At 42.8% G+C, this 24,492-nt stretch overlaps 1 protein-coding gene across 4 annotated transcripts; it reads right to left on the bottom strand.

Moving 5' to 3' along the window:
* Window positions 1-2,839: 2,839 nt before the first annotated feature.
* On the bottom strand, window positions 2,840-24,427 carry LOC126546670 (GPN-loop GTPase 1). 4 transcript variants are annotated; one of them, XM_055062683.2, is made up of 13 exons: window positions 24,410-24,427; window positions 23,872-23,994; window positions 23,137-23,230; window positions 18,264-18,303; window positions 17,209-17,275; window positions 15,568-15,605; window positions 15,402-15,480; window positions 14,765-14,905; window positions 13,962-14,191; window positions 11,897-11,936; window positions 8,422-8,506; window positions 4,937-5,029; window positions 2,840-2,993 (listed from the first exon to the last, which is right to left on the bottom strand). In XM_055062683.2, exons 2-13 carry the CDS (start codon window positions 23,968-23,970, stop codon window positions 2,890-2,892), a joined length of 1,110 nt encoding a protein of 369 aa, XP_054918658.2. In that variant the 5' UTR covers window positions 23,971-23,994; window positions 24,410-24,427; the 3' UTR covers window positions 2,840-2,889. The 4 variants fall into 4 exon arrangements, with proteins under 4 accessions (XP_054918658.2, XP_050050522.2, XP_054918649.2 ...); XM_050194565.3 differs by lacking the exon at window positions 24,410-24,427 and adding an exon at window positions 24,319-24,403; XM_055062674.2 differs by lacking the exon at window positions 24,410-24,427 and adding an exon at window positions 24,280-24,361.
* Window positions 24,428-24,492: the final 65 nt, after the last annotated feature.

Below are 24,492 nucleotides of genomic sequence, written 5' to 3'. Positions count from 1 at the left end.
ATTCAAGTGTTAAATGTCTGAGGCCGACGGTAGGTATTCGCGATTTTTTAGAAATTCCCGGAATAGATAGACGTACCGGTATTTTGGACATTACCCATGGGGGCATATGTGGAAGGTCAGCCGGGGCAAAGTATGCGTGATTGGTGCGACCTGAATGACAGTGTGCTGGTTTGATGGCAGGAGTACAGGCTGACGTGTGATGAAAGCTTGAAGAATAGGCACAGACATGCTATTCTGCGGCGTAATGAAAGACTTCCAAGGTTTTTACAAGATTTTAGTTCGGCAACACTAGAATGATAAGAGTGTTCCGAGAAAATGAATCTGGCTGCACGGTTTTGTACAGATTCTAGCATTTTATTAAGGTTACTTTGGTGAGGGTCCCAAACAGTGCATGCACATTCAACTTTTGGTCTTATTAATGTCTGATAGGTGAGAAGTCGGACAGAAGGAGGTGCTAGATAAACGTTACAACATAGACAACCAAGAATGCGGTTAGATTCATTAGTAACGTGCGTTATGTGAAGGGACCACGTGAAATCTGACAACAAATTAACATTTAAGTACTTGTATGCACTTACACATTAAATTTCAGAGTTATAGGTCAGGTAATTTGGCAGTAGGTAATACTACCAGCAATAAAATTAATGTTTTATTTGTGTTTAATGACATGAGCCACTTGTTGCACAAGTTTTCGATTCGGTGAAGATCACGCTGAAGTGAGTGAACATCAGACAGGTTAATTTGACAATATAGGACGCAGTCTGCGAAGAGTCTGATGTTAGAAGAAATGTTACTCTGTAAATCGATATATACTAGAAATAATAGTGGGCCTAGGTCCATGCCCTGAGGCATGCCCGAGATGACAGGACAGCAGGTAGAAGAGTGATTATTGGCATGCACAAATTGCTGGTGGTAAGGAAGTCACAAATTAAGTCAATGTTAGAAAAATGATCCGTTTGTCATGTCGACTCGGAGATTAGCTGTGACAATCCAAATGTTAAGCATGAATTGAGGAAGCCACTTTCACTGTTATGTTTTGATGCCGTTTGAGCTATATCAGGAAAATTAAAGTTGCCGAGTAAGATTAACAGAGTGTTATGATATGCTGTCACAACGGGACAAAGAGCGTTGTGGAAATGAGTAACAAAAGTGGCATCTGCGTCTTAAAGCATGTCAGATACCCACCTTTGAACTCCCAGTTATACCCGTGATGCTGAGCAGAACATGGCAAGGGCAGTCTATACTCAAACTCTGGTCTACATTAGTGTAGGCAGTGTCAAAACGAAGCATCCGAATACAATATAAAGTTACACACAAACAAAAATTTGTTTTCCCGAAAGCAACATCGTGTCACATCTTGTACAACCAGCTTTATTGCAAAACAAAGGCTTAATTATGGTATGACCTGTCAACTGCTAAGATTACAAATTACTGTTACACTCTTCACATAATTGATTGTTATGTAAAAACATTTGGCTGAGCTTTCATATCTTGAGCTATGACTCTTAGAGCAGCAATTATTCAATGTTTAATTGGGTTTGTCCAGTCACATCAGATGTGCTGACTAGCAGCTGTCAACAAACAGCACCTGCTGCAGCTGAAACAAGATGTTTACTACAAAATTTTATGAAAATGCCTCTATATACATGTGCAAAAAAAAGAACAGTAGACCTTTAAACCCTTAAATTTCCTAACAATGCTTTCCTTTTTGTATGGAAGAACCCTTTCTCTGAAGCAGCTAAACTGCTTAATTCCTCAAGTTGGAACTTCTTGAAAACATTGGTAGGAATAACCGCAAGGTGTTGTTTACAAGTGTTAGAAATTTTGCATGAATCTGCCATAAACTACTTTGCTTGTGCAAATCAGTCTTATCAAAGCAGCTTGAAAACAAAACAAGCACTCATGGTGATGTCAGTATTTCCTTCTCACTTAAAGGGCCCCTCACCAGGTGCCTTTGCAAATTTTAGTTACTCACTTAAAGTTATAAAACGCCATCTAGTAATCATTTTACTGAACTTCAAATCGGTTCGTTATTGTGGTAGACGGAAGAAATTGATTGACATATTACCACACCGTCAGGAGGCGAGCGTGACTGCCAATAGACACTCTCTCCCTCTGCCTTTAGTAGCATCTGCAAGCACTGTTCCTTAGCTACCTTCTCAGATGCCAGAAGTAAGGGACCACACCAGGTTCTCGTTACGAGCCTTGCCTCCCCCCCTTTTTTTTAATCTCTTCCTTTTTTGCTGCACGGTGCATTTGTGACGACGACATTGCGCATCCACATTGGACGATTTACTGAAGTAATGTGTTATGGCGATCGACATTGCCAGGACTGAGATTTACGTCACAGTGTTTGTGCATGTTACCTCTGCTCTCTTGCTATGAGTGGCACTTCCTTGAGAGGGAGGACAAGGGCATGCAGCACTTCGTTCAAAATTCAAGCTGTTCTCGCGGACTACAGCGCTGCAATACTTTGCAGACACGATCACTAGCACACGAAGTATGCGCTGTGCTTGTCTATTTAAAACGGCCCAACCTGGTTAGGGGCCCCCTTTAAGGCTGGTGGCCACCACATGATAAAAAATATTGTACAATAAAGAAAAACACTAGAACATTGAAACATGTAGTAGTGAAAACTGGATAAGTGGGTGTTTGTTCATTCTCAGAGCAGTACTAAAAAGATGGGGTGTAAAGAAGGAAAATACAAGACAGTGCTGTCTTGTCTTTTTCTTCTTCACGTCCGATCTTTCCAGACTGTTCCGAGAATCATTAGGTGCACCACGCAGTACATTCACACCTACTAGCAAGCAGCAGATGTCAAGAAACACGACAAGCCAAGAAAAACTTCAAATTATTTATGTACTGTACATTGCGGCATCTTGTGGTCAATTACGTATTTCCAACAGCTTGTGCTTGGTACTTCTTTGCACGCTTTGTTTTCTCCTTTTCAAGAAAGTTCTTGAATGACTCGTATTCTTTCTTTTCATCATCATCTGCAAGAAAGGAAAGGTGGGATCTCAAAAACAGAAGATTCAGTTACATTGGTAAGGCTTGGTAACACAATCATGATTGAAGGGATTGGTTTCACGATTGAAATGCGATTGGGTGGTTTCATGTAGAGACCTTGCACCACTTTTGCTATAGGCGTTCCTGCCACTTTGGAAATATATGCTAGACATCTCTAAGGAGTCAAGCACTGCTGTGCAAATTGAGCTTGATTAAGGTAACCGTATCAAAATTTGGACCTTTGAGCTGGGTTTTTAATTTTGGGAAGTGAGTGAAATAAGCAGAAATGAAGCCTTATGAATAACCTTTCATGTCAAGGATCATAACTTGAAATGAAACTTCGGTGTACGGGTAAGACCCTGAGACGAAGCAGCGGTCATAGCAGTAGAAAACCCCTCTCCACGACCGAAAAAAAGGCTAGGCATGTCTGCAGCTTGACAATGTGCATGCTCACCATGTTTTTCATCAATCACGGTATTGTGCATCGGAAATTCATACCAAATGGCCAGACTACGAGCAGCGAGCTTTACTGCAGAGTTTGAGAGCATTTGAGGGAGGCTGTTTGGAGAAAACAGCCCGATCTGGGGTGCACAATGCGCCCTGCCATATAGCATTCTGGACACGAGAGTTTCTCGCTGGAAACAACACTGTTTCTACCCTACTCGTCAGACTTGGCTCCTGCTTATCTCAGTCTCTTCCCAAAATTAAAAACCTAGCTCAAAAGTCACCATTTTGACAAGGTTGTGTCAATCAAGCATGAATCACAGAAGGGTGCACGACTCCTTCCAAAAAGATGTCCAGGACATATAGTAGAAAAAAAGTTAGGCAGGTGGAGACGAACAAAAGAAGAGGGAAATGGACAACACAAATGCCAACTATCAACTGAAAGGTCGCAGTGGCAGAAAAGAATGTAGACACAAAACTTGTGTGCGCATGCTGAGGACATAGTCACAAAGTGGCAGGTACGCTGGGAGCGCTGTACTGCAGCACGAGGGAATTATTCCAAAGGAGACAGTGTTTGAATGCACATAAATAAATTACTTTCTTCAAAAGAGAGCCACTCTCGAAACTCGTTGGTACCGCTATGCATACATGTGAAAACAATTTTTTTTGTTTCTGTGTGACGCGGAAGTGCCATTGCGTGTGACGTCACTTGCTGCCTCAGTGGCTCCTTTGAGAAGAAGAGCATGCTGGCTTTTGTTTGAATTTTCAGTTGCTTTCGCTCTGTAAGGATTGCTGTTGCCCATAGATGGCCGACATGCAAAGTGCTGAGTCGCACAATATCTCGCAAAAGTGATCTACTGAGAATACAGCTCCTGGTATTTGAGTTTTTGCGAGAAGTTTAGTGGCTACTGGCGCCTATTTCAAAAGGCTCTACGTCGTCTATGCATGGCCAATGGCTTACAGTTTTGTGAATTCACTTACCTTGGAACTCCACTTAGCTAAACATTTACCCAGTATTTACAAATGCTAGTTAACAGGGTCTCAATGTGGAATAATTTGCTAAATGCGATCTGTGGCACCATGCGATCTATACACTGCAATTGTCTGTTTGCAATGTACAAAGCCGGTCAGGTGCCCTTTAAGCATATAATTATCAATGTGTTATGGTGAAGTGTTCTCTATTCAGCTGTTTCTTTTTCACACCTCCTTTACAAATGCTAGTTATAGTTAGCAAGGTCTCAATGCATAATAATTTGCTAAATGAGATCTATGGCACCATGCAATCTACACACTGCAATTGTCTCTTTGCAATGGCCAAAGCCGGTCAGGTGCCCTTTAAGCACATAATTATCAGTGTCATGGTGCAGTGTTCTCTATTCAGCTGTTTCTTTTTCACACCTCCTTTTAAGGTAAATTGGTTCTGCCAAGTTCAAAAAGGCTGCAGTGTTCCATGCAACATCTCTGCTGTATATGTTAACTACCATACCTTCATCGTCCATTGGCTGTTCCTCTTCAGAATCTTCCTCATCACTCAAGCCAGGTTGCACATCCACACTGTCTTCAGCTCCGTGCACAACGCCTGAAGTTGTTGAATTGGAGGGAAAATATATTGATCCGTTTATTCACAATGCCTTTGGAAGACAATGGGACATATACTTCCTGCTTCATCTTGTGTGCAACAACAATTATCAGCAGCAAAGGGTCACATTAATCTTATTTGTTTGGTGCTGCCTCCTATCTAAAGGCTTCAACACTTCATGGGAGAATAGTCTTGGGAATGGGTACTAAGTGACAGCAAGTGTGCAAAAGCTACCAAAATTGTTTTCATTGTTGGAACGCTAGCTGAATGTGGCCCACATTTGCTTGCAAGAAAAAAAGTTCTCAATATGCCCGTTAAGTTGTTCTTCTTTCCTGAATTTAGATTTAGACCTTTAGCCTGCAATAAGCACCTATTTGTGCATCTTGAGGCAAGAACTAGTCCAGAAAACTTGCCTTTGTGAATGCACGTTGAAAAGCATCCACATGCAAAAGGGCACTGTTGCCACTGGCATTCCAACGCTCTGGCGAAAAGTGCACACAAACTTTATGGGTATGTCCTCCACTGTTCCACTTTGTCTATAGTGGTTTGGTCTGTTTTATGAGAAAAGTGGTTACATAATTTTTCATTGAAACCCTCGAAGGTCAGAGGAACAAATGAGACCCACTTTTCGACAAAGCCATTTAGTGTCATAGGGACAAATATGTACCGCTTTTTAAAACTAAACGGCCTGTTGTACAGAAATGAAATTAGTTGCAAATTACTTCTAAGCACCTCATTCACTTATACCACACAAAAGATTTTGAAGAGTTGTGGTTTGTGAGAGAAGTAGGCAAAAATAATTTTGCATGGAGACCCTAAAGGGTCAATGAGACATATATGCGTCCCACTTTTTGAAAGACCATTCAGTGTCAATGAGACAATATGTCCCACCTTAGTAAACAACTTGATGCAGTGAAGTGAACTTTGATGTAAACTATTTACAAATATTACCTCATTTACTCATACCATGCAAAAGATTTCAAGGGTGTTGTAAAATATATACGCCATCCTACAAAGGGCTGGTTACGAACAGGATGACAGCAAAATAAATAGTGACAAAAGCAACCGCATCATAAAATAAAGCATGAATACACAAAACATTAATACTAGACAGAGAAAACAATAATGCACATTGAGACGGTATGTATATAGCACGAAAACACACATGCACACAACGAAGCAGAAAACATTTAATTAAAAAATATATAGAGAGGGACTAAAGAAGCTATAAAGCAGACATACAAGCTATTCTTAAGTTTCGGAAGCCTGAAGAAAGGTTACCATTAGTTTAAAGGGACCCTGAAATTATTTTGTAAAAACATACTGGGTCATTAGAGTAGGTCCTTCTGATCATTAATTGATGCATCTAAGTGCTCTGCGTAAAGCGTGCAATTTATTATAAGGCTTTAAAAATGTATATTGCTGCCGATCGCAACACACTGCTTGGCTGAATTTTCAGCCGCTCCTAACCATTTGATGTAAACTACCCTAATGAGGCTAGTAGGGCGAACTATCCGATTGGCTGCCTAAGGCATGTCATCAATAATTTTTCTAACTTTATGGTGAAAAAATGTGGTAACTGCACTGTGCAGACCGATCAGGCCACTCACGTACGTCTATGCTAAAGTTCCTTCATCAGCTTAAGTTTATGCCTCCACCCATCCATCGAAATGCCCAGCTCGTCTGTGGTTACCGGAATACCAGACACGTTTGGCGCTGCGGCAGAATGCTCGCAACACACGCTGCTTCAATAGCTCTCGTATGGGGTGGGCTGCCATGTAGCTGGTAGAGAGGTTGGAAAGGCTACCAGAAGTAGACGACACGACGTGCCATCATGATGCAGAGCCAATGAAGGCAAAGCTTAGCCCCGATCACTCGTGAACGAGTTCAGGAGAAAATGCATGGCTATGGAGGAGGGTAACTTGTAATCATCCGCAGCTCTCTTAATATGAGATGCTTCACACAAACTGTGGTGCGAATGATTAACTTTAGCTGTACCCAACGAGTCTACAAAATTTGTCTGAACCGTTTCAGGGACCCTTTAAGACAAAGGTGTGTTGATGCTGATGGACAAGACACAGTCTTCGAGTTCCACTTGGGCTGCTGTGACAGCTAAATTCTCAGTAATCAAGTCGACTTCTGCTCCTTTTTATTATGTTTAACTTTTTTAACCTTCCTAAAGCAATACTCCACCCCCAAGACTTCGAGGATTTTGAATCTTAAAAAATCTACAGCTGGGGCCACAGCCCTCCCTTGTTGCATTGTAACTAGTACTATATCACCTTATTCTAATATTTTGAAGTTATGCAGCATTAAATCAGTACTATACACAGCAGCTGAAATATATGACACTGACAGTCACTCATGGAGCAAACATTAGCAGTTGTGCCTCGTTATAATGACCCTCATTAATATGGACACAAATAATGGGCAACTAATGCGAGCACCAAACGTATCTGTGCTTTGCTAATAGTATGCAAATCCACTGACTGGGCAATGAACAGTGCAGAAATACAGAGGCTAGTAGAAACCCACGTATCTTTGTCTTGTTAATATGTACAGTGCCAGTACGGACAGTATTTTCTCTAAATGAAAGGAGCTGGAAGCCCCGTACGCGCTGGAGTTGAAGGGCCCGCAACACGTCGATGGCAGCAGGACGTACCGCTGTCAGTACAACTGCACTGGTCAGCAGCAATTCCAACGCGGCACCCACATGATATCTTCGGTAATCATGTGCTGCCTAAAAGCACACAGGCTTTCTGAGACAAAGAACTGGGTCTGCTATGTCTCTCGGTTCTACTGGCATCCCAAGAAGTCCATGAAGACAAAGCAGCTCCTCCTCTCATATGCTAACTTTGCCAACAAGGTGTAGCTCTCCCTATTGCACTCTCTCTTTCCCCACCGCCTTCCCCTGTGCTGTTGGATTCACTTTCTTTCAGCAAAAGCTCTGTCACTGGAAATTTGATCAATACAAAGCTTACTTTTGCAGACCCCATGGCCCATGAGGTGCTTCAATGTGCACTGCAATTTCCTTGCACACAGTGCTGACTAGGATAATGCAATTCAAGAGACATGTTTTTAAATTTAAATTCTAGTGCGCCAATGCAGTGCACAAAAACAAAATTTACAGTGAATTTTCTCTCAAACATTATTAGTTTTGGAGCTTTAAGCTCACAATTTAAGCAGCCGATTTTGGGTGAGTTATATAGCCTGCAAAGCTATGAAACTCCAGCATTAGATGAACAGGCTTCTACACTTTTGCATCGCAATGAAAAACTCCAATATGACGATCAACTATGGCGTGGCTCCTTTAAGCGTGTAACACCTTACATATTTCTGGTTTAAAACCAAAGAATCAATGTGGCATGAATGTTCATGAATTATCCAATCACCTGTGAGAGGAACGCTGTCTCCTTCAGCAACATCCAGCCTTAACCGTTGCAGCTGCTTCTGCTGTTCAGCCAATGACACTTCTTCCTAAAAGCACAGGATGGGAACTTCGTGTCAGTGAAACACACAGGGCATACGGTAGAAACAGGCTCATGATCACAGTGCAAAACACTGACAAAATGTGAAAGAATACACACAAGAGCTTGTTTCAACATTATCTATGCTGTATATTCTTGAGTTACAGTGATGCAGCTCTCCATAAAAAGAATTTGTGCTGATATTCAGAGAAGAAAAAGTATAACTTGTGATATTTACAATTCTGAGAATATTTTTAACTTCCTGGGCTACTATGGTCGTGAAAGCCTAAGCTACATGCCTATTACAGACCTGCACACTTTAGAATATAGAGAACACTACAGCCAAAGCTGAAAAATACACAAATGTGATTAAATACAGTAAGCAAAAGTTTTGATTGTTTATTAAAGATTCTAAATTAATTTCTGGGGTTTCACGCGCCAAAACCATGATCTGATTATGAGGCACACCATAGTGGGGGAATCTAGGTTAATTTTCACCACGTGGCGTTCTTTAACGTGCACCGACTGCACGGTACACGGGCATTTTTGCATTTGGCACCCATCGAAATGCGGCTGTCGCGGCCAGGATTCGATCTTGTGACCTCATGCTTAGCAGAACAACGCCATAGCGGCTAAGCCACCACAGCTTGTTATTAAAGATTGTGGGATCTCACCCGTGCTCTTGGGATTCATTGCACCTTTATACACTAATGCCTGCTAGCCGACTCACAACACACACAACATGCCGATGGGCATGTGGCAAATCTAGGAAGTCCGACTAACTGCGACCGGATTCCGAGTGAATATGTTCGCCCTATACTGGACACCAATGCCCGGTCGCTCGCGTGTACGGTCACACAAACGGTGGCACATTTGAGCGATCATGTTCGTCTGTTCTGGTGTCCTGGCCTCGCGAGATGGCCTCGCAGAAGCATGGATCAGTGCACATGCAGAACGTCCGCACTGCTAGCCGACCCCAAGCCAAACAGGAAGAGCCTACACCCTGTCATGCCCGACTAACCTCGCTGTTAGGTGGCATTAGCAGCGCAACACTCACGCCATCTCTCATAATGCGCTGCAACCAGATCGACCACCGCCGGCACTAAGCTATGCGGAGAAGCCAAATCACAGGAACCGCAGGACATCGGGGAAAACAGCATATCAGGGACGCGTGAGAGTCGTGCATCCCCACAAGATTCATCAAGATTGTTCCGTAGGGGCACTGAACACGCAGTCTGCTCTATATATACAAAAAGATAACCTGCACCACGGATAGAAATGTTTATGAAACTTATGAATAAGATATTCACATAACGGTGCCAAAAATTTGGGCTGCCATTAAACACTGATTCCATAAGTTGGGTGTCACTGCTCCAGGTAAATCCAAATAATTGACAGGTCCAAAAAATCATGCATTGAAAAATAAGTCAGGACTTATTTATTTATATTCTCTTGATATCAGCTATACCATATACCAGTGTCACACAGTCACTTTCGATAGCAATCAAGTCCAATCCAAATCAAAATTCTGGACACTGATTGGCTCCCTCCCTCAGCTTGCACAAAGGAGCCAATAGCAACCGAGAAATTCTATCACATTTGGGCACAATCGCGATCGAATGTGCATTATGTGACACCCGTATTAAACTAGATGCAAATGATAAATAACTAAGTTATTGTTGTCAGTACAACAATCACAAACAAGCTCTAAAAATAGAGCATGTTATGGTTAAATGGTAGAAGTTGGCAAATATGCAATCAGTTCACATTTTCTCTGTATAAAACATTACATTGAGTGAAAATCCCGACACAACAACCATATTCATTTGAGCCTAATGACTGACTAGACAGCAATTTTACTAACCCCAAATGTTTACTAATTCTTAATGTTCACGCCAAGTCAATAAATAAAAATTGAATTTCGATGCCATTCACAGAGCTCTTCTACCTTCAAAGGTAACACAGCTGTTAGAAAGCCCTGCTGCACTGATACCCATTTTTTTTTTTTTAGATACCTTGCACTTAGTTCACCAGTTCTATCAAGAATGTGAACAAATGCATGACAAGTTAAAGGGTACTAACACGGAAGTGATTCGCATACCTGCAGGCTGGGGAGCACACTATGTCACGATTATAGTGCGACTTCCACGATGGGGTGCAATCAAGTGAAACTACCCCTGATGGTTACTTGTTCAACAGCCACAAAACAAACCTATGAGCAATTAGAAATTACTTGCCAAGCCTTAGTGTGTTTCCCTTTTTAGAAACAATGAGTGAACTTGCTGTCTGTAGGGAGCGGTGAGGAGGTTTTTCAGAAATGACATCCCTATAATCCCTTACTACCCCTGAAGGTTACTTGTTCAACAGCCACAAAACAAACCTATGAGCAATGAGAAATTACTTGCCAAGCCTATAGTGTGTTTCCCTTTTCGGAAACAATGAGAGAACTTGTTGTCTGTAGGGCGCGGTGAGGAGGTTCTTACATCCCTATAATCCCTTCCCTAACAGACCTTGACAAGTCCATCACACAAAAACCTTTTTGCAATGTGTGGGGACGTTCAACTCTCACATCTCCTGATGTTCAGCTTTCCTTTATGACACAAACATGATGGTGGGAGTCAAGGTATGTAGTTACACAGCTACAAGGCGAGATGGCGCAAGTGGTCTGATGCTAGCGCCACCTGATGACGTGGATAATACGGACACGAGAGAAACTTGCCCCCTTCTGTTTGGCTTTAGGGTGGCGGCACATGCAACCAGTTCGCATGCCTGCTACTGTTCTTCATGGGACCATTTTGCGAAAGACTTCCTGTCCGTCAACTTCCTGTCCGTCCTCGGAGCGTCGCACTGGCATGGGCGAATGCAATCACTTGGACGCACTTCCTTTCACAGGGCTCCACCTGAGAACAACTTAAATCTCGGTGTCTGGCATGTGCAAACATTCGCTTGGTAAGCTTTCTTGAGAGCTGACTGAACTTCCTTGATTTCCTACCGTGCTCCATTGAGGAACTATGCCTTTTATGCACTATGCCTATGTATTTATTTTGACTAGCTGGCATCCTTGTAAAGAAGGAGCATTATTACATGCCCTTTTTGTATGTTTGCACTACTGCATGCAGTGTTCTTCGTTACTCAGAGCATTTAATACCCCATAAATCGTACACCTACAATTTGTGCGATTCTGTAGGCTGTACGACTGCATCAATGGATGAAATGGCCGGATGAAACGGCCTTGGAGTACCAGCTAGAAGAAAAGCTGTGGGAGACTGCAGACTAAGACTGAAGCTGAAAGCAAGATTCAATAGGTGCTCCAGTCAAAAACCCGACATAAATTTAATGAAATATAAAAAACTGACACACCAGTAGCGTTAGAATCCTCAAACAAATCAGAATTGCTCACCTTTCTTTTCTTGAGCTGCTCATACTCTGGCCGATATACACTGGAAATAAATAATGAAAAATCTTAAAGACACAACCACTTTTATTCATTATCAATACATATACTTGTGAGAAACAAGCTATGTTTCAGGTGCAGAATTACGTTTTCTTTCACCGACGCAACCCAACCATCCAATTCTGGAGTTTACAATCGGTATGTTGGAAGGCCCGACAACTGGCTAGATGCACTTTGCTATGCAGGGAAGCAACAGTACAGGCTCTCTGTCAGGTCCCCTGACGTTTGTCTTCCCAGCACAGCTCTAGCGGTCCTCATTTCGGCTTCCACATATGCTGCACAAGTGAGGATGGAAGCCAGTCACATAGTGTCATAGTTACGCAGCTAAAACAGGAGATGGCAAATACAGCTAAACCTACTTATTCATAACGATACCTGTTTAAACAATATATTGTGTATAACAATGACAACCTGCACCATCTACTTTTGTATGTTCTCTATGGTGAACTAGCCTACTTACTACAATGCCCCCATGCCGCATTATCAGTATAACGATAAAGTCTGGCTGCTGGATGGCTGTGCCGAAAGGTAATGTAATGCGGAAACCTTGAAAAGAAAAAAGAAAAAGATAATTCAAGCCACTGCACCCTCCCCCGCCCCAACAGCCACTGTGCGCTCTCAGCCTACTCCGCATCGCTAGCCTCGTGCGCCACTCTCCCGTCATCCTTCTGCCCCTCCGAATGCGTCGAAGTCGTTCCTGGCCACATAGTTTCTCAGCCTCATTTCACTCGCTGCCAAAATGGAAGATGAATGATCCGCCCGCTGGTCATCGGCAATGCATGATGTTGCCGGTGAAAAGAAGGCATAGTGCTATATATTTGGAAACAAAGTGCTTCTAACCAATGAGGCGATCATCGCAAACGTGCTTGCATTGGATAGCGATGGCAACATTGACGGCGACGATGGCAGTAATGATGCGGTAGGGCAGGCTGCCTCAGCGTTTTCATCACAGGAGGGCCTGCAGATGATTCAGTCCCTCTGGGGCTTCGTTTTCACTAGGGACCTTCCGCTGCAGTACGTCGGGCACCTGGCTTTCTTGGAGAAGGATATTGGCAAGCTTTGCATACAGCAAGCAACACTGTTGGACATGGGGTTTTCCCATGTAAGCCAGTGAGAAGTATGTGGCGAGATGCTTGTGGCAATCTCCACCACAGCACATCTGGATTTCTCAAGCTGCGAGGCTGCCAAGGCAACCTTCTCGCACTTTTTTAAAAGGCCCCTTTTGGGGCCACCAATGCAATGCCTCGGCGGAGCTTGCATGTCGCTTGCCGTCCGTGATCCCTTTTTGCAACTGTAGCAGTGCCATTCTTGAATGCCGACAGCTGCTGCTTGTCACACATGATCGGAGCACGCAGGAAGCAGAGTTAACCAGTATAATAAGTGAACACAATCAGCAGCTGGATGGTGGAAGGTGGTGGGGAGGGGCACTGGCCTCCCTGAGATAGTTTTCTCACAACAGCTCTGCCATCCCCCTATTTTGATTTTTTTCATACATCCCATTTATAACAACTCTCAGTTATAACAATAGAATTTTCATGGCACTTGAATATTGTTATAAGTGGATTTAACTATACTCCTATGCTGGTGCTATATCATGGCGCGAATAGCTAAGGTGCAAGAGCAAGTTGCTTCCTCTCTTTGGATATGGGACGTTGGTGCGCGTACATTGACTAACTGCTTGTTGGTGCACTGCGTGGGACTAACCCACAGAAGGTTCTCCACATAGCGCGAGCATCAGCGAACCTAATAATTTGTACACAGTTCAGTTTGTGGGACTGCATCCGTGAATGACCTTCGGCATGGATTAACACTCGCTTGGTATTCCTTTGTGACGAGTCAGATTACTCCAGATTTCTTGGCATGCCTCATTGAGGAACTATTCCTTGTATATCAGTAACCTACAATTACTGAATCCAAAGAGCAGTAAATGCTCTCCTGCATATTTGCACTAGTATGCTATTTCCGTTGGAGACAAGAGCTAGTCAGCCCTGCAACTGCAGCCGCCACTTACGTGTCATATTCGTGGCGAGCTTTCTGCAAGGCCTCGAGGAACTCGAGCACACCTTTGCCCGTCACAGCAGACACACCGACAGTGTTGATATTGGCATAGAATTCATCAAGAACAAGGCTGAGTGAGCGACTGAGGTTGGAGATGTGCGACGTCTCTCCCTGCAGTGCATCCTGAAAGGCCTCAAAGTCCTGCATCCACTGCACTGCAAACTGGTGGTCCACCACATCAACCTGTACAAGATGAAGGGAGCATTTATCAAAGTTCACTGAAGGAACACTCGTTCACGACAGCAAAAGACTTCAGTAAACCTTATTGCACCAAATTAATAATGAAAATAATAATAATGATGAATGACCTAACTTTACTCAATCTTTCTTTTTATTTTCACCTTTTGCCCCTGCTGATTTGTCAATAACAGTGACCAGTACACATAAGGCAATAAAATGCAGCTTCCTGCAGTGCACCAAAACAAGGAAATAAATAAAAGATGTTTCCACTTCTCTGTCTTATCACATTTAATTTAATAAATGGTTCGAAATGTTTACTATACCATGCTGCATGCACCGAAAGAAGGGTACTGTCACGTTTGCACACCAACATTGACTCTGCAACGGCATTTCACTTCTTCAGCTACCCCAAAAAAGAAAACAAATCTGGCTCATCCATGGCAACTAGGTCTTGATGCAGAAAAACCAGATCACTGAGGTCATCTAAAATTTTTCATGATATAGCCAAACAAGGAAGACTTTCGCTCTTCAACTGTGTGGCTGCCTGCAACATTAGGCGATCATAAAGCAGCTCACCTTGTTCATGGCAATGACGAATGGCAGCTTCGTCTTGTAGAGAATGCTGCATGCGTAAAGCATGTTGGACATGAAGGTGACTGGGCTCACGCTGCGAACCATGTCCATCACATACACAATCACAGTGGGAAATTCAGATGCCTGGAATGAAATGGCAGAAAGTGGCACTATTACCATGTGTAGCCGATTGCTAGGACAAGCAAGGGCACAAGATAAGTTAGTGAGCAACAAGCAAGATCTTCATTGCTAGAAAAAGAAATGCTGACCCACTAGGGGTTCTCTACCACAGGATACTTCTATGTCCATCAAGGTTATAAAGAAGGGAAATATGAATTGGAAGCGATACAAAAAGACATGGACACATAAGTAACATAGGATAACACACAGAACTGTTTAACACAAGGAATGTTGCTGTAGCCAACGTTGCAGCAAGCCAAGTGCCCTTGTCAAAACATTAACTCCAGTCACATTTCTTGTTCGGCCACTGTTAAGCACTTCAAATCTTTGTCTTCCTGTGAACTCGTGTTGTTTGATTACACACAACTGCAAATTGTTCCATGTTTCCTCTGTGTTTGTGTCTTTGTGCATGCGCTATAACTTGAAGGCAAACAAGGACCACAAGTTAGCTTTCACAAACCAAGGTCTCTGTGATGATGCTTCCAGATGCAGACCAGGTGAAGACTTCAATCTGGCCTGGTGTGTCAAAAATTACATACCTGCAAGCAATAAGGTCAAAAATGGTTGAAAATTTTGCTTAAGACAGGTACAATGCATTTGGGTAACATGTAAGGGGGTTAACTTACTCAAGTTCAGATTTTCTTTTGTGTATGAGCTGCATCACCTGTTGGAACAATCGGAACCACATAAAGAACCAACATTAAATTCGAACGGCACATAAATTATGCATCAAGGTCATTGCACAATTGCTCTTTTGGCACCGCGGATTTCACTTGCAAGTTGCATGCATAGTTGCAAGCATTTCACGCATAGTTGCAAGCAAAGAGTCTTCCTATTTTCAACCTAGTTCCTAAATTTAATAATGAAACATCATTAATTGCTCTCTCACCCCCCAAACGTGCATTTGTGTTGCGGCATAATGAAAGAAATGTTATCTTTCACAGCAATGACACATTTAGTGATAGGTCAATGCAAGTACACAGAGTTTTCACCGAGTGTTTGCAGTCTGCTCCACTCAGATCGGTGTATCCGAACAATTTGCACACAGCCGCGTGGGCAATGCCATGCCAGCAGCAGAAGGCAGAATGCTGCCTTTGTTCCAAGCCGACGGAGCGGAGCGTGAGGATGCATCCACCTGGTTTGTCATTTTGCAGCAAATATGACTGCACGTCGCTCGAGTCTCTGGGAGACTTGCTTTGATGTGCTTATGAAAAATGCAAAATCAGTGCACTTCGCTGCAGTACCTCAGTTCGTGAAATATGTATGGTGCGAACAATAAGCATGGAGAAAAAAAAAAAAAAGCTAGGAAGGAGTGTCATGTGACAATCTTGAAGCCTAATCATAAAAAATAAAAAGGAGGAATCAGCGAGAGGGCACCCATGCACATGACCACATGTGATTGTTTATAGTCATTCAGGGCCGCTATGCTGCATTTTTCATCAGCTTGTCTGTGCGTCACTCAGAAGTTGTAATGCGCGGCTAATCATGCAGATGCTCCAAGAACTTGTGTAAAATTAGGATATTGCGAATCGTAAATTTTTCATTCGTCCACTACTTCTCAAGTAAACGCTCACTGTACCAGTTAACACTAAATGCTCAGTTAACAAACAATTAATCACAGGGAACCCTGATCATGAGAAGGAAATTCACAGAAGAATAAAAATGGGTTGGATCGCATATGGCAGACATTACCAGCTCCTGACTGGAAGCTTACCATTATCATTGAAAAGGAAGGTGTACAATCAGTGCATTTTACCAGTGCTGACATATGGGGCAGAGACTGACAAAGAAGCTTGAGAACAAGTTAAGGACCGCACAAAGAGCGATGGAATGAAGATTGCTAGGCATAATGTTAAGAGACAGAAAGAGAGCGGTTTGGATCAGAGAGCAAACGGGTATAGACGATATTCTAATTGACATCAAGAGACAAAAATGGAGCTGGGCAGGTCATGTAACGTGCAGGTTAGATAACCATTGGACCATTAGGGTTACAGAATGGGTACCAAGAGAAGGGAATGCAATCGAGGACGACAGAAGACTAGGTGGAGCAATGAAATTAGGAAATTCGCAGGTGCTAGTTGGAATCGATTGGTGCAGGAGAGGGGTAATTGGAGATTGCAGGGAGAGGCCTTCGTGCTTTTGGAGATTGCAGGGAGAGGCCTTCGTGCTTAAGTGGACATACGATAGGATGCTGATGATGATGATAATAAATGCTCTTGCACAATGAAAGGAGGTGCTACCTGCTAAAGAAGCTCTCTGGCACCTACCTGGTCAAAGCGTGTAGAGAACAGGTTGAGTGATGTGACAATGCCACCATTAGGACCTAAGCCATACCTGTAAGTGGCTAAGGAAGCAAAAAAGCTGCTTGTTTATGAGCTAAAAGGAAAGCTTTTTAGGTATAGAAACACCCTTCAAGTACTTGTCTAATTCATGTAAGCACTGCGCAAGCCCAGTCTGTTGTATCAAAGCAAAATACAGCACATGCACACACACACACACCTGTGTGAATAATGATCAGGTTTTAGCTAACTCCAGGACAATTCTCTGGGAATTCAAAGAAAGGAATGCATAAATAAAAAGAAGGCAGATGAGTGAAACACCACGTACAGAGCTTAAACAAAAGGAGGAAAACCTGTTAGGGCAAAAATAAATAAATAAATGAAAAATACAGCACAGCAAACAACACACATGCCGTAGTGGACAAAAATATATATTGAAGTTTGGGTTTTTTGAGCTAAACTGCTCAGCAAGTTGGCATCACACTGCTAGCCATGTACATTCACCACCACGTTATTTGCACCACATAGCCTACTCATTGTGCACTCAATGATGCATATTCCAAGAATTTATAAAAAGGAAATCGTAGAATTCAGCCAGTTTGTCAAAAAATAAGAAATATGAGTATGCTAGCAAGAGAAAGCTTAACAATAACTAAAGAAGTTATCCAAGCGAAAGGCTTGACACGCTACAGCAGGTTAACTATGTGGTAAGGGACGAAAGAAAAGCGAGAGAAAGGGGAAACAAACATAGACACGCACACATGCACACGAGCTCAGAAATGTACACAACAGTAAGTACGACAAAGGGAACAAAGTGCAGCTATATGGCACTGGCAACAGACAAAATGTTTTACATCTCAGTCGCTGCCGTGGCCACTGTCAACATCCTGTTTGGATATACAGAAGAAACAGAAACATGGGTAAAAAATGTTCACAGGCAATCACATTATCGTATCTTTTAGTTCACAGCTGTAGGCATTGCACAGAGCAATATTCATGTCATAGAATCATAACATGCGCTATCATTTGAAGTTCAAGGATACTGTTTCATGACTTCCTTGTACTTCACAGTGTCCCTGATATCTGCAAATGAGAAGGAAAATTTATGTTAAGGAAAAAGATGAAGCACACATGCAGCGCTTAAATAAAAAAAAAAAAAAAAGAAGGATGCTCAGTCTGACTTAAGGGCAATGCATTAACATCACATGGAAGGAGCATACATGCCAACTATAATTTCCAATGAGCACCGAGGAAGCCAGTGTTACATACAGGCGACAAAAAACAAATTAATTTTGCCACTGCAAGTGTAATTACATTTGCTGCTTTTCTTGGTAAGCACCTATGGGTGCCATACCCGAGTCTCCCTTGCTGAGTCTGTATGGTGTATCCTTGCCATAGGTGGAAAGTTTTCATTTTTCAAGGGAAGGGGGGTTACCAGCTTTCTGAACCCCATATATATACAGTATATATATATATATTATTATATACATATATATGTGTAAAACAGTTGCACTCAAAGAAACTTCGCGTGCCCTCGAATAATTGTTCAATGAAGTGACGGCCTTATATGAACATTTACAAGATCTCAAAGTAGTAGACAGTTCAATTTCACAGCCTGAGTCTTCACGCACCACCAAGAATCCGACATCTCTTGGTAGTGTAATCTTCCTTCATGCAATTGTTGTATACTTCGCTATCGCTAATACTGCTTCGCCTTTCCGGAGAAACTGCAGCATCTCTCTCTCTCTCTCTCTCTTTTCTTTTTCTGTGAGCCCATGTATAAATGCTGCTGTGCATGACTGCTGTTGATTTTGAGTGAATCCGGCTTGGCCTCATTTCGATTATTGAGCGAATTATACAGGGTGTCCCAAGTATCATACACCAAGTCTTTAAAAAATACCATTTGCGTTACTCAGAATATCTAGAGCCTATTGCTTCCAGTAGAGTAGAGTAGCCGCCAGTATTTTTTTCGTTGCTCAGATTTAATTAGGTAATTGTAAATAATTATCCAACTTGAGAAGTACTGTCCTAGTTATCAAAGTGTCAATGAGGAATTTGTAGGCACCCCCAAATGACATCTAACTGTGGTGTTCTCAGTGAAGAATTAATGGCGTACACTTTTTTTTTTCCTGACTGGTAAAGAAACTCCACGAAATATGAAATATACCATGCCACTTCGCTCCTACCCACATCATAAAGCAGCACCCTCAAATAAGCTGATTGAAAGCAACTGCTCTGCCTGTCTCAAACCCGAAGAGATAGCGCATCAGCTTGATAATGGTATGGAAGGAGCACCAACAGCAGGTTTCGCGGCTTCGTAACTATTCGTTCCTCTCATTTATACATCACACTTATTACCAGTCTCTCAAGGCCGACTGATCACATGGATAAGAAAAGCCCTTGATAACACGGCCAAAGTGATGCTCTGACCATGCAGGAAATGCGAAAAGCAATGCAATAGGCACAGAATGTTGCAAAATCCCGGCTGTGCTTGCACTGCTTCAAAAGAGTGTGTGCACAGCTATACTGCTTGCCTCGGACCAACGCCAAATTTTTAGAGTGACGGTTTTATTTTTCATGAGACTATACCTGCTGCAAAAACAAGGTCGTGGCAAAAAAAAAAAAAAGCAAGATAAACAGGCCGGGAAGTGACCCACGTGTAGAGAAAAGGCAAAACCGATGCGTTCAAGACAGTAAATGCACCACTTCTAAATGAACCGAATTGGCAATCGGTACGTCTGCACAAATAAAACAACAGAAAAGGAAAGCATCAGATTTCAGTGTGCCCTTATTATCTGTGAACTCGTAAGAGCCATCGAACACCAGCTGCTGCCTAGAGGACGTGTTTGAATATGTGTCCTTCTGCAGCTACGCAGTACTGAATCTGCTTTATCACATCTTCAGTGGCTTTCTTGACCAATGCTGTAATTCTACGGCAGATATCTGTTATCCTTGCCTTATGCTCATCTGACGTCGTCGTCTTGATAATGTAAACACGATCTTTCACATAACCCCAAAGAAATTGAGTGAAGAGAGGTCAGTTGACCTAGCTGGCCAATTTACAGGCCTGTGCTTTCTTATCTATTGCACATGAAAAGTCGCATCCAGCCAGTTTCGTGCTCAGCTGCTGCTGTGTGCTCACACCCCACCTTGCTGATACCACAGAAATGGAAGACGTGACAGCAGGACTTCGCTGAGAAACTCATCCACTACTCCTTCAAGGACTTCGTCCACGTAACATTGTCCAGTCAGTGTGTGATTAAAAAAGATAGGACCGATTATAGCACCGGCGTAAATTTGCGCACCACACATTGAACGACCACTGGTACTGGTGCTGATTGCGCTTTACCCAGTGTGGAGTCCCTCCAATAGTGTGCATCATGCAAAATTACCTGGGCATTTCTGCAAACATTGCATTCATTTGTGCACATGATGCTGCTCAAAAAGTCCAGTGACTCATCGGCTTTTGTGGAGACCCAATTCAAGAAATCTAGATGATTCTGCAGGTCCTTATCTTCCAAGCATTGGTGCTGTTAAGGTGGCACGAGTGAAAGGCCGAGTGATATAGAATCCTCCAAACTGGTATCTTGGAAATTGGTACCTGGGCAGCCACGTCCTGCAAGCTTGCATGAGGGTTTGAGGCCATAAATGCTAGAACATCCGTGCGTAGGCTAGGAGTCAAAGATGGAGTCCTCTGCCGCTGTTTCCAGAAGCTGCAGGTTTGTCGCAGGTTTTCATAATTTCTGATGATAGTCAATGCATTTGGCCTACCGCAACAGTTCCATGACCGATATATATTTGTGGCTTTCCACTTGTTGCCATTTGCAGCCCAAGGCAAGGATCATGCTTTCCTTCTGCTCAATAGAGAAAGACATGGCGACTCGGATGAAACAAAACGCACCTTTAAACCTTTGCACTGACTTTGTCAATTCGCTTTTGTGGTGATAGGTTTTGGGGCCAAAAAAAAAAATCATCCATGCACCTTATCTGCGCTAAGACAACAGCTATCACAGCTTGTTTCCAACTAGCACCAGACGCGACATGTTACTTTAGCCAGAGCACGGCAGATAAGGCACTAGCTCAATCACAATGTTTTTCTTTATTTCCTTTATTTTGTAACTGAGAAGGAGCCTGTTCAAGGGAGCTGCTTTATGATGCGGGTGGGAGCGCAGTCAAGTGACAATTTTCATGTTTAATGGGGTTTATTTATCAGTCGAACAAAATTTGTATGCAATTGGTATGTCACTGAAAATACCGCAGTTAGATGTCCCTTGGCTGTGCCTATACAAATGCCTTATTAACGCGTTGATAATTAGGATAGTATGTCTTAAGTTATACAATTAACTACAATTACCTAAATAAATCTTTGCAATGAAAAAATTACTGGCGGATACTTCACTGTACTGGAAACGATATGCACTAGGTTTTCTTCAAGTAATGCAATTGCACTTTTTTGAAATCTTGGTGCAGCATAGTTAATTGGGACACCCTGTATATATTTATGACTTCTGCATGCAAGTGATGGTGTTTCCATACCTAATAAAGGTTGCAACTTATTGGAAGAATTTCTCTTTCTTTTTCATGAGTTGTTAGCATTACTTACTGGAAAGAGAAGCAATACTGAAACATATATTATTCACATGCGTTTCACATGCTGTAGATAAGACTCTGGCGAAAGGGTCACTGAAGTCTGCAGGTTTTTTTCAGGGTCAAAAAAGCACGCCAAGAAGCGAGCTGAACCTACAGCAACATATTCATTCTCTAGACATAGGCTATTCATACCTTTAGAAATAATTGTTAATTGGCTACCTCTTCCTCTTTCAAAAATATAGAAACTTTGTCCGGTGTATATACTTAAATATATTGTGTATGTGCATGGCATTTACAGTGAAAATTTAAAACAATGTTGAAGTGAGAATATGGATGAGGCAGCCGTCGATGATGTTTCTAATACGCTTGTCATCCTATTGTCTGGATTTGAAGACATAAAACAAAATTATGCATTACAAGCCATGCACGTCCGCGCGAGCAATGATGAAGTAAGCTATTAGCCCCAATAAAATTTTAGGTGATAGGGTAGAGGCAAGTCCAACAAAACTTCAAATGATGTGGGTACAAAACTCTGGTAATGACACTTTGGGTGAGGGTAGGCTTTGACATTTTTCAGGGGGGGGGCTCTGCCCCCCCCTCCCCCAGAGAACTCCGGAGGGGCCTCGACCCGGAGCCCCACCGTTGTCGGCGCCTGTAATCCTTGCAATGCCAGCCAATTCTCATCACACATTTCGTGCCTGCTCTTTGATGCATCCAGCATTAGTTGGGCTCAATGCCAACAGCACATTTCCTGCACCATCTTGCCTGACAGGTGACAGTTTTGCCGAGGCAGCCTCCGGCTATCCAATACAGTGCCCTAGACATAAGTGCAGTTTTTTGAACAATTTAAGAATTGGTACACTTGACAATGAACCGTGAGTTCATGTAGTAGGAGCTGTTAAGAAGACTGCCGAGTCACTGTCAGCCAAACAATGTGTTATAGTAAACAGAGATTTCAGACGATGGCCACAGGCTAAATACATTGTTTTATTAGGCAAAATGACGTGTGTGAACTGTAGCGTACCACTTAGTACGCAGTATGGTTACCAGCAAGAAACAAATTGTTTGAGTTTGCAGAGCAATAACCTGGCACTGAGTGCACAGAAGCTACTGAATAGCCCAGAGCCTCAAAGAGTTAGCAATAGCAAAACAATGCAGCAGACAGCTGCACATGGCAGTATTGGAGCAAGGCACTCAAGGTGCTGAGAGAACTGTTGCTAGTTTACTGTTACCGCAGCCTCACGTACAGCTACACTGTATATTTGTTACTGTGGCGATGCTCGAGACCCCACATTACATAACAATATTGAAATCAAAAGTACGCACCAACATTGGCAGGGTATGGAAGATCACTGCAGGCTGGGTCCAGGTTCACGACATACGGTGGTCTTTTAACGGTGTGTAGATGTGCTGTTAACCGCTGAAATAAGTTTAGTAAAATCCCTGCACAATTTCCAACACAGCCTACAATATCGACTCCCTAAGTTCCTTTTAATTCCATTTCTAAACTTTGCCCGTGAGGAATACCCTGTGCTCCCTGCCCCATGGTTTACAGACCCCGATGATCAGTATAGAACATAGAAGTGGCTAAAATCGGAAAGCAGCTGCGGGCTTCTGGGTACGTTGTTCACATCTCCACGGGTCGCTGTCCAAGTGGCTGCTCCTACAAACTAGCACCTTCTCTGAAATCTAGCAGCTGGGGGATAATGGCGACTGTGTCCCATCAAAAGAGACATGTCAAAGCTAAGCAGAGTGGTAGATTGAAGGAAGAAAAGCAGGTGGGGCTTATAATGAAGAGAAAGAATGAGTGAATGAGCTGAACTGTTTCACAGCTTATTGTTTCAGTACCATGTACCTTCTTAGCAGAACGAAAACGTCGACAACAAAAATTCCCGCAGAAACGCGATCAATCATGCAAATGGACACTGGATAGCACGTTATGGCGTTAAAAAAAACACACTGCTGCTCACTTCGGTAAACTAGTATATGAGTGAACAAAAAAGCAACAGTTTCAAACTGATATGTCTGTAATAACAAAAGTAACACGCAGTATCGCCATACCTGTACCCATGTCGTTTTCCCAGATCCTGCCATCCCAAGCACAATGACACAGGTTGGTAATGACCCGCTATCTTGGGGCTCTCCACTGCTACTCGCCATCGCTAATCCAGGCAACCGCTAATCCTATGTAAACAGTGTAGAGTGAAAACTTGGTCAGGCACACGCATAATCTAGACAAGTCACATCAGCTAATATGGACAGCTTACATTACCAGTGAGGCAAAACACGTGTAAACAACAAAGCAATCTTGCACTGTTTTCACAAACAACGTGTTACGGTAGAAACGAAACACCGCAAATTGACGCGCTCGCAAACTCTCAAGGAACTACTGCGATCACTGCCGCTGCAAAGCTTTATGACGATATATCTTCAGTTGAAATAGCGAATCGGCAGCAGCGAACTACTGACCTTTCGAGCGATACAGAAAAATGAGGCTCAGAAACTTACGAGAAATGACAAAAGCGGCAACACACGCAGACGCTGCGCAGCTGCGCACATATACGCAAAAGTCTCGCGCGCTGCGACTGCGGCCACTTACGGCTTATTATGGCTTCACATTTATGGTAGCAGAGATTTGTGGCGGAGCCTGGGCGGTTCTTGTTCTTGTTCCCTAGTGAAATG

This window comes from Dermacentor andersoni, chromosome 3, assembly GCF_023375885.2.
Source record: "Dermacentor andersoni chromosome 3, qqDerAnde1_hic_scaffold, whole genome shotgun sequence".
Classification (NCBI taxonomy): Eukaryota; Metazoa; Arthropoda; class Arachnida; order Ixodida; family Ixodidae; genus Dermacentor; species Dermacentor andersoni.
Note: the sequence above shows the minus strand (reverse complement) of the source record. Positions and strands in the feature narration are given on the sequence as shown.